This window comes from Phocoena sinus, chromosome 13, assembly GCF_008692025.1.
Source record: "Phocoena sinus isolate mPhoSin1 chromosome 13, mPhoSin1.pri, whole genome shotgun sequence".
Lineage (NCBI taxonomy): Eukaryota > Metazoa > Chordata > Mammalia > Artiodactyla > Phocoenidae > Phocoena > Phocoena sinus.
The window spans coordinates 60,257,186-60,268,323 of record NC_045775.1 but is presented as its reverse complement, the minus strand read 5'-3'; the positions used below and the strand labels follow the sequence as shown (position 1 = coordinate 60,268,323).

Sequence of the window (11,138 nt, the reverse complement as noted above, 5' to 3'; positions counted from 1 at the left end):
TTTTATGGAGTAATTTTTTAAAAAACTTTTCCATTTCTCTTCTGATTATTAGTTGTTTCTAGTTTCTACTTCTTCTTGAGTTGATATGGCAATTATATTTTTCCTAAAAAATTTATTTATTTTAATGAAATTATTCAAATTCATTGAGTTATACATTACTATTTTCTTATAATTAAAAAACTTTTCTACATATGTTCTATTTCACATCTCATTCCCAACACTAAAATTTTGTATTTTCTCTTCACTCATGATTAATCTTGCCATGCTTTTATTATTCTTTTCAAAGATGCTCTTTCATTTATTCTGATTTTTGCCTTTTTTTTTTTTTTTGGCTGCGCCAGGTGGATCATAGTTCCCCGACCAGGGATTGAACCCGGGCAACAGCAGTGAAAGCATCAAGTCCTAACCACTGGACCGCCAGGGAACTCCTTGATTTTTGCCTTTTCTAATTCACTAATTTTTGCTTTAATTGTGACCCCACATTTTGGCTTTCCTTAGATTTATTTTATTTTTTAATTTCTATTTCAGTAAAGTTGTTACTTCATTTAGTTTAATTATTTTTTAATAATAAAAGAAAATCTGTGGCTACAAATTTCAGCTTTAGCCGAATCCTAAATATTTTGACTTTGTTCTCATCACTATTTTGAAGTATAATTTTAATTTTCTCTTAGATCCAATAGTAATTTAGGAAAAAATGTTTTTATTGTATGTTTAAGTTGTCCTTTGTTATTAAATTCTAATCTAATTGAATTATAGTTAATGACTGTAGCCTAAGAAAGAAGTTTTTTCTTCCTGGAATTTAAGGTTTCATTTGAAGGTCAGCATATGTTCATTTCTTAAAAATCTTTAAGGATTTTTGAAAGGAATGTATGTATATTTGTAGAATACAAAATCTTAATTTGTACATATTAAATTAATTACATTAGATAAATTATCCAAATTCATTGTAAATTTACTGTTTTTTTTTTTCCTTTTGAGGTGCCACAGAGATGCTCCAGTTTCAAAAAGGGTATCCCTTATCTATTGTTGCATAACAAACCACCCCAAAATTTAGTGGTTTAAAACAGTGACATTTTATTATTTCTCAGGATTCTGAGTGGGCTGGGTTCACTCTTACAGCTGAATTCAACTGGTGGATCCGACAGGGGCTGTGTTCAGGACTGGTGGCTTGTCTCTGCTCCACATGGCCTGTCATCCTCCAGTAGACCAGATTGAGCTTCTGCACATGGTGGTGGAACCATTCTAAGACAGCAAGCTCTAATGCACAGGAGTTTTTCAAGTCTTTGCTTGTATCCTCCCGTTAACTGAAGTCCCATTGAACTAAGAAAGACACATGGTCAAACCCAGACTCAGTGTGGGAGGAGGCAATCCAAGAGCATGGGTATCGGGGAAGTAAGCGTCATTGGGGACCATTGATGTGAGAGTCTAGCACACAAAAGGATGAAAATTTGTTCTTGTAGTTCTCCTTGCATTTCTAATAGTTTTGACCAAAATAATCTTGTTTATATATGAATTCATTTTTGTGCTACAAATTTTAGTTTTCTCATAATTATGTTACCCTACCACATTCCTTTTGGTTTGTATTTACAGTATTTTATTTTATATCACTGACAGGTGAGTTTTTTAAAAGCCTCTAGTTGAAAAAAAAAAAAAGCCTCTAGTTGGATTTTGTATTTTAAAAGGGGAATTAAAACTATTCATGTTTAATTGGAATACAGATACATTTGTGCTTACTTCTACCATCTGATCATATGTATCATTTTTTACATTTCTTGGACTTTTTCCTCATTCCCTTTTCCTGCTAACTCAATATATCTCTCTCTGCTCCCTTTTTTCCTCTAGAAATTTGGATGTTAAATGTTGTATTTTTATTCTATTACTAGTGACCTTTAAATCTTTGAATGAATTTATATATCTATCAAAGAAAATAATTTTATAGTAGTTATTAATTCTCTTCAGTGAGTGATAACAAAATAAGCACATTTTTATTTTCCCTTCTATGCCACCCTGTCCCTCCAGTTTCTATAAAATAATCTGGGCCTTTAGATTTAGATTATTACTATGATTTAATCCTGACTACTAATCCATGTATGTATGTTTTCTTTCAAGAATTATCTTCAATAGTTTTATTAAATTTCCAACCATACCTTCAGCTTCACCTAACAGTGGCTCAGACATTAAGGACATTTAATTACACCACATAGAAAGGAGAGTGAATGGAAGCAGGTCAATGGTTGGTTCAGCAGGTCTACGTTTCGTTCAGCAGCTCTAAAATGCCAAGGTGCTCTCAGATTCTCTGGGCCTTTTCCTCATGGTCACAGGATGGATGTCACACTCCAGATACTTCATCCTTAGACAACCATCTTCAAGACAGGAAGAAAGGTCAGGCTACCTCATTGCCTGGCTTCAAAAAGAAAACTCCTAATAAACTTAACCAAGGAGGTGAAAGACCTATACTCTGAAAACTATACAACACTGATGAAGGACATTGAAGATGATCAAAGAAATGGAAAGATATCCCATGTTCTCGGATTAGAAGAATTAATATTGTTAAAATGGCCATACTACCCAAAGCGATCTACAGATTTAATGCAATCCCTATCAAAATATCCATGACATTTTTCACAGAACTAGAACAAATAATCTTAAAACTCATATGGAACCACAAAAGGCCCCAAATTGCCCAAGAAATCTTGACAAAAAGAGCAAAGTCTAGAGGTTATACCTCCCAGACTTCAGACGCTACTAAGTCTGAAAGCTACAACAAATAACATACAAGGGAACTCTCATAAGGCTATCCTTGTACTCTGTTGGTTGAAATGTAAATTTGTGCAGCCATTATGAAAAACAGTATGGAGGTTCTCAAAAAACTAAAATGATCCAGCAATTTCACTCCTGGGTATATATCTGCAAAAAAATGAAAACACTAATTTGAAAAGATAATCTGCACCCCAATGTTCAAATTGGGTTAAGAAGATGTGGGGTGTATGTGTGTATACAAGATGTGGTATACATACACACACACACACACACACAATATGTAATATTATTCATCTATAAAAAGAACGAAATTCTGTTTGCAGCAACATGGATGGACCTAGAGAATATTATACTTAGTGAAAAAAGTCAGAGAAAGACAAATACTGTGTGATATCACTTATATGTGGAATCTTGAAAAAATACAAATGAACGTATACGCAAAACAGAAATAGATTCACAGTTACAGAAACAAACGTGGTTACCAAAGGGGAGAGGGAAGGGGGAGGGACAAATTAGGGGTGTGAGATTAACAAATACAAACTACTATGTATAAAATAGATAAGCAACAAGGATATACTGTATAGCACAGGGAATTATAGCCTTTATCCTGTAATAACCTATAATGGAGTATAATCTGCAAAAATACTGAATCACTATGCTGTACACCTGAAACTAATATAATATTATAAATCAACTATACTTCAATTAAAAGGAAAAAGAAGAAGAAGCAGCAAATTTCTACCCAAGAAGCCTAACAGGAGACTTTCCTGACATTTTATTGGCCAGAACTTAGTCACATGTCCAGCCCTAAGCCAATCATCAACAATGGGCAAGGAATCCTCTTGCTTCATCCCCTGGGTCAGCGCAAGCTGTCCATCACACAAAACTGGGATTCTGTTAGCAGGAAGAAAAGGAAAATGTCCATTCTATTGGCATCCAACAGTGAGTGCCACAATATATTAAAAATCGGGAGTAAGGCTCGACAGTGTTACTGCTTTATCATTCGCTGCCATTTCCGTTACACTATTTCTTTTACATTACTGAGTTTATTTGCTTGGCTGGAATATTTTCGGTGGAGTCTTTTTATTTATTTGTTTTTCCATTGGGGTGGTACATGAATGATTTACATTTTTTATAGCTGCTTGTCTGAAATAGCTTGGTAAGAAACAGAATTTTGTGTTACAATCATTTCCCCCCCAAAATGCATTTTCCATACATATTGCTTTGTTGGTTTTGGCATTTATGCAGCAAACATGAAGATGATGTGTTTCCTTCAGAGGTTACCTGATTCTTCTGCCTGTTTGGCTTCACAAAGAAGAGAGCACTTTACTTGTCCATTGTTGAATCCCTAGTGCCTGGAACATAACAGGCTTGTCATGGACATGTGTGGAATGAATGGATGAAAGAAAAAAGAGCCAGGTGTCTGTGGGAGACTCCCGAAAAAGCCCCTGCATTTAACCTGCACGTTGAAGAGTTTCTTTCCCCTGCACGTGTAACCACATAACGCTAGCTGGGATCCAGTGCGGCTGCCCTCACCACGGCCCCCTCGGCAATGTGCTCTCTGTGCCAGGCATCAAATGTGAGCGCCCCCGCCAAGGGGTCCCTGCCCTGTGTGCACCCCGGTACCTGGACACTCCCTGGATTCTTCAAGAGGATGGAGATTTGCCCCTCCTGCCTTTTCTGTGGCTCATTTCTGCCTACAGCCTTTGTTACAACCAACCTCAGGAGCATTGCTGGGTTCTGATGGGGGTGGCTCCCTAGAGATACCTTTCTTTTCTGTGAGGTAAATTGAGGGCTGTCAAAGCCTTCTCTCAAACTGCTCTCATCTGCGTCGTCTTATGTTATGTGGGTGGAATCCTTTTTCAGTTTTGAACAATGGCAGATTTCCCCCGTCATTATTTTCCTTTGCCTGTTGCGATGGGAGTTTGAAAGAGAGGCAGGAGACGTTCAATGTGATGGTTTAAATGTATGTCACAGAATAGAAGTCTGTCCTTGCACTTTTTATTATCTCAAAATCCCCTCCCCCTTATAGATCTGTGGGATGTATATCCCCCTCCCCTTATTGAGGACCCCTCCTGTCTTGGGACACAAGAACAGTTTCTCCTCTATCAGCAATATGCTCCCTTTTTGGCTCTCTGTTAAAAATATTTTGGATATCCTGGCTTTGTCCTTCTCTGTCTCATATATTTAAAAAAATATTTATTTATTTATTTGGCTGCGTCCAGTCTTAGCTGCGGCACGTGGTCTTCTCTAGTTGCAGCGTGTGGGTTTCTCTCTAGTTGTGGCACATGGCTCTAGGGTGCACCAGCTCAGTAGTTGGGGTGTGCAGGCTTAGTTGCCCCGTGGTATGTGGGATCTTAGTTGCCCGACCAGGGATAGAACCCATGTCCCCTGCATTGGAAGGTGGCTTCTTAACCACTGGACCACCAGGGAAGTCCCTCTGTCTCATATCTTATCTCTCATAACCTTTTTCCTTTTCCTCTAAGTTTGGGGAGACTTTTTTGAGTTTATCAGGCAGATTGACCCATCACTAAAAAATATTTAAGTCCGTTTTGCAGCTCTCTTTCTTTGATTTTTCCTTCCTCAATTCTTTATATATTTTTTCCTGTCTCTCTTTTGCTTCTCTTGATCATCACTACTCTTTCCCATCAATACCATTAGTTTCACCTGTGTAAGGATAGCTAGGCATTTGATTTAGGACTTTACCCTGGCACTCCTGAGAATTTGGAGGGCAATCTTCCCAGTCTTCAGAAAGCTCTGGCTGTACGGCTGAGGGTGCAGGAGGCGGGGGGACAGCAGCAAGGACAGAATTGAATGCATAGCTCTTCTGTCTCCAAGTGTGCTTAATGGAATGGTTTGGCATCAGCTGTGCTGAATCCTCTGGGTACCTCTCCTGCATGCTGGTCAACTAGGCAGTTCACGAGCTATATGAGAAGTTAAGGATTTTAGTTGTAGCAGCCACCTGGTAACTCTGAGTCTTAGAGACTCTGACTAATACCTTGACATCTTGGAGCCGCTTGGACCACCTGTGGAACCATCAACCTCCAGACTTCAATACTGGGCTTTAGAGCCATCCTGCAATATCCCTTGTGAAGGAAGGATTCAAGCTGAATACACAACTTGAATGTGCATTCCCAAGGTAGACCTGAGAGCTGGGAGATAGATGGAAGATGTCAGCAGAAGGTCAGACCAGTCTTCCGACAATACTGGCGTGAAAACCACCTAGGTAGCTGAGGACAAAGCAAACGCCTCTGATGGCTTCTTACCTCACCCATTATGCTGGTGATGAAAACTGTAAAAGTGGACTCCGCATAAGGTTTCCTACTTTTTCTTTTGGCTAGAGATAAGGAATACACTAATAGCTGAGGCTTTGCAGGGGGCTGATACTCGAACAATACCTTACTTTGGATTAGATTTCTTTTCCTAAATCCCTTAACACATTAAAACCTCACTCTGCCTGAACACAGTTCTCCAGAGTCCTTTATAAAACCTCTCTCTCGGGCTTCCCTGGTGGCGCAGTGGTTGAGAGTCCGCCTGCCGATGCAGGGGACACGGGTTCATGCCCCGGTCCGGGAAGATCCCACATGCGGCAGAGCGGCTGGGCCCGTGAGCCATGGCCACTGAGCCTGTGTGTCCGGAGCCTGTGTTCCGCAACAGGAGAGGCCACAACAGCGAGAGGCCCGCGTACCTCAAAAGACAAACAAACAAACAAACAAAAGCTCTCTCTCTCTCTCTCATACACAGATGACATCTGACCTTTGACATCCTACTGAGTCAGGCACCCTTTCCTGTTTTTCCTCTGAGTCCCCCTGTCTACTGCTGCCACCGAGGAAGGTCCTGCAGCCACCAGAAGCCTTCTCTGCTCACTGCCCTCCAAGGCTTGTCTGCAGGAATTGTAATTCCTTCAATGCAGTGGCCCATGGCAGTGCTTCCTCCCTAAGAATGTCTGGGCTGTTTACTCACTCATATCTGGGTTAATTGCCCATCTAAACAGCGAGTTCTGCTGGCCTGAATCATTCAGGGAAGACTCTGATGCTAGTGGTCCCACAATCACTTCCACAAATGAATCAGGAAGGAGGGGGCGGCTGATTACCCTGAAGAAGGAGACTCTTTAAACATACACTCTGTAATAAGCATGGAGAAGAAAGGAAAGGGGAAACTGGCGGTGGGACTTTGCTGGCCTCTGAGCAGAAGATAGAGTAGTTCTCCTGTTTGCACGGGGAGAAAAGGCTGTGCTTGGCTTTACAGAAGGTATTATCCTTGAGCTCAAGGCCAGCTGAATCAAGCATGTGCAGCAGTAGCCCAGGCATATTCTTAGGAGGAAGGCCACACGCTGGTCAGTCTCCACACACACAGAAACAGGACTTTCAGTGGCCACACGAGACAGCTACTGTGCCTGTAGGTAAAGGAACGCAGCGGCGTTCTCTATGCAGCATCCAGGGGCTACAGCTGGAATTTCACTCAGCTTGTGGTGCCATTATTCCATACCGCTAAAATACAAAAACATCACAGCTTCCTCTAGGAAAAATGATTTCTTCCCTCTAAATCGCATTCTGTCATTTTTTTTCTCATTCTTCTTATACCACAGGCTGAGAAACAAATTCATAGCTCCTGACTTACCTGTGAAACTATCCCCTGTAGGAAGGTGTACACATGCACAAGCAAAGAACTGATATGGAAATGATTAAAAAAAAAAAAAAGACACTGGTAGGAAATTGAGAGTGGGAAAGTTATGTCCACTGAGAGAGTTTTTCTTTAAGCAATGTTATATTTGTTGATATTAAATAATGTGCTAAGCATACAAATAAATTCTTCCATTTAGTCCTCACGTCAACCCAGTGAGTTCAGTATTATCCTTATTAAAACCATGGGAACTGAGGCAGCATGGTATAGAAGCCAATACAGAGGCTTTGGAACCGGCTCATTTTGCTTTCAAAATCGGGCTCTGCCAATTGCAGGCTTTGTTTCTCTGGGTAAGTTACTAAATTCTCTAGGTCTTGATTGTTTTCATATAAAAGGAGGATGGAATCTACCTCATGGGGTTGTTGTGAGGATTAAATCAGATGTACAAGATGCCAGAGTGTTAACATTTTAGGATATTGGGTTTCCTCCTAGTTCTATAAATGTCCAAAAATTATTTTTCAGTTTACAAAAAAATGTTGTAGATGTTTAGAAAAAAACTTCAACGCCTGATTGTCTCTTTGACTTGAATGATTTGGATGGTTGATAAAACTACAGATGTGGACTGGCTATTGACAATTTGAGGGAAGAATTAATGATTTCCAAGCATCAGAATGTCCTTTGATGTGAGTACTCTTTAGCCTGCAAGATATCAAATTATATTCTGATTACAAAGATTTTACAACGCTGAAGGGGACAAGCTCGTTGTCTTGATTCTGCTGCTACTTCCCTCCACCCAAGACTTTGTGTGCAGGCAGAGGGCAGAGGAGGGGAAACTGCTGAACCTGACTCTTGCCAGTTTGGACAGTCAGCCCTCAGCCACAGTGAACTTGATGTGTGTGTCCCAGCAGGAAACAAGCTGACAGGTCAATTCTCCACTCCTAGTTGGGGGTCCTGGAGAATAGGAGAAGGGTGTGCAGAACTCCTGATTTCTTTCCTCCTATAGACAAGGCAGGCTAGTCTAGGAAGGAGACAGAAGAGCCACTGGAACAGGTCAAGACCAGTCTGAAGGATGAAGACACAGATGCTGAAGGGAGTCAGGGACCACTCACTAAAGAGAGTGTGTGTGTGCTCTGTACATGCATACGTGTGGACTTAGGAAAAGATGTACACAAGGACTTATCATGAAACCCTCACCACCAATCATTAACGGTTGAAAGAGCAGCAAAATATCCTCTGACAAATGTATTGCAAAGAATGGTTTCTCAGAGTAAATTTACACTGTTTTCAAAATCCCTTTCTACACGGTGTTTCCTGCTCAAATGTTGAGGCCAATGGCCTGGTGCTTCCTGTTTGAAACTCAGCTCCTATGAAATAAACAAACATCAACTCTGAGAGTCTGAGCATTGCGCCAAGGAAACAGAAAGAGATTTTGCTCCCTGTCCCTTCAAGGAGAGTGGGTCTACCCTGAGCAGGTAGGCTAGAGAGACCAGGAGAAGACTTAATCCTTGAGCTCGGGGCATCTGGAGAATACACCAGTCACAGCCTCTCAAGGGCACACTGTCCCCTATGGATGGTCCCTAGGGAACCTATAATTCTTCCATTCTCTGCCCAGAATGTCTTCCCTCTGTCCCCTCTACTTCCCCAAATTCCAGCACCAGGGGCCAGCTCAAGGCTACAAATCCTTGAAAGAACCACTCAGGTAGCTCCTGCCCATACACATCCTCTCTCAGGGACATATGGCTGCATGCTACCTTGTTCTCGGCCTCAACGGCCTGTGGCGGGATGGGGTGGAGTGGTCTGGGGGTACTGGTGGTGATAGATAACCAGGTGCCCCACAGCAAAGACCCATCTTCGTTGTCAGCATCAGACCAGATGCACGAAAGCACGCTGATCTTAACAACGTGCCGCCTGAGAACGTGGGGTGGCTGTGCTCCCGCGGCAGGCGTCCCGAAAATCCAGCGTTCTCTCGGATGGGGGCGCAGGTGGGAAATCTGGTTGAACAAATTCTTCGCTCGATTCTGGGGAGCACTTTCCTTGGGCCAAGTCTTGACAGGGGCAGGTGAAGCTCGCAGGTCCCGTTCCGGGTCGAGTCTCAGCGCCTTGCCCGGGAGAGCCCCCGGCAGCTGCCGTTGGCGCAAGTGACAGACGCCAGGGCCGCTCCGCTCCCCTGCCTGGAACCTAGAAGCGGCCACTGCGCCCGGCCGCTCGGGCTCCGCACTGAGCTGTTAGTCTGAGGGTGGTGTCTGAAATCAGGCGCTTCCTGCCTTTCCCTCGGCCTGGGTGCCCGGCCCGCGCCGCGGACTTCGGAGATTCCCGGGTAGCGCCGCGCCGCGCCGCCCCCGCCCCGCCCCGCCCGGCCCGGCACTGCACTGTGCGCGCAGTCTCCCCGCCCCTGCTCCAACCCCACCCCCACCCCCCCTGCCCCTAGAGGGGCCCCCCAACCGGGCCGCGAAGGTGGTCCGCCAGGCCCAGTAGCCGAGTGGCGGAGGTGACGGTAACCGTCTTCCCGTTTCCGCCCGGCCGCCGGCGCGGCGGGGCGAGTGCCAGCAGAGGCGCGCGGTCCTCCCTCCGCCCGCCCGCGCCGGGGGCTGGCCCTGCCTAGCCGGCGCCTTTTTCCCCCGCACCGCGGCGCCGCTTCGCCACTTGGGCACCTCAGGTAGGGCAGGAGGCTGGAGTGCCTGCCGCCCGCTGCCCGTAAAATGGTTACCTCGGCTGGACAGCTCGCCCTCTTCGTGCTGGGTACGTACGCTGCCTACTGCGCGCCCGGTGGCACCTGCCCTCCGCGACACCCCGCTTTCCCCTGTCCCCTCCACTTCTCTCTCCCGGGGGTGTTCTGCGCCCGCCTGGGAGAGGAGAGGGCGGCGGATTCTTTTCGAGGCTTGAAGGCTGGGAGGCAAGGGGAGCCACTCAGGCTTACTAGGAATTGGGGGAGCCTACTCCAAAGAGGGGGACCGTCGAGCGCTCATGCTTTCCCCGGTAAGTGGCCGCCGGGCGGTGCGTGAGAACACCCGCCGGGGAAGGGGGAGCGGTGGGTGAACGGGCTTGAGCTTTAATCCGCCTTCTCTGTGTGCTCGTACACTTGCCCACACCTACCTGCTTACCTGGCTGCCTCCAAGCCAGTCTTCACCGGCGTCGGAAGCGCGTACAGTCGCAGAGGGTGGCCAGCGTCCGACCCTCCGGCCGGACCTTGGCTGCTTCCCTTTCGTACCCGCCGCCTACCCGTGAGCCCCAGCGACCGGCAGATGTTCACCATCAGCAGCGGCGCCTCAGTCTTCTAACTTTGAGAGTTCTCGAGCTTTGGGGGTGGATTTTTGTGCGGATTAATTGTTGTTTTAATTAACTTCCCTTGGAGAAGTGGTTTAAGTGTCAACCGAGGGCAGGAGTGAAACCCTAGACGAAGCGCTGCTGATTTCCTTTGAGTTTATTCTTGGAAGAGAACGAGGGATGGGGGAAGGGAGGGGAAGTTAAACCCGGCAAACCCGAGTCGGGTCTGGGAAGCCGGTGAGATTTTCGACGGTGAAGGTCACTGCCCGGCCGGCTCTTGCCCCTCGCGGCGCCGGGTCTCGTGTTGAGATAGCAGATTGACAGCCCAGGTGTCCTGGTTACTGCCGTAGCTTCCGTGAAATGAATTGTTCAGTCCCTGTCTCCTGCGTTTAACCCTGTAAAGCAAGTTGCTTCCTACAAGATCATTTATTAGAGCGTGAGAAAAGCTATAGAACCCCTGCCTGCAAAATGCCCAGAGCCGCAGCCCCACC

At 45.0% G+C, this 11,138-nt stretch overlaps 1 protein-coding gene across 7 annotated transcripts in view; it reads left to right on the top strand.

The window, feature by feature from the left end:
* Positions 1-9,848: 9,848 nt before the first annotated feature.
* Positions 9,849-11,138, top strand: part of TGFA (transforming growth factor alpha) — a 153,552-nt gene continuing 152,262 nt past the window's right edge. For 3 of the 7 annotated variants that reach the window (XR_004352970.1, XR_004352971.1, XM_032653460.1), the window contains exon 1: positions 9,849-10,122. Coding sequence is in view for 5 of the 7 variants with exons in the window: in XM_032653460.1 (XP_032509351.1) it covers positions 10,083-10,122 (40 nt within the window). In the remaining 2 variants the exon portion in view is untranslated. Of the gene's footprint in view, positions 10,123-10,332; positions 10,360-11,138 lie in introns of those variants that run through there. The other 4 variants (XM_032653459.1, XM_032653465.1, XM_032653464.1 and 1 more) reach the window with 4 other exon arrangements.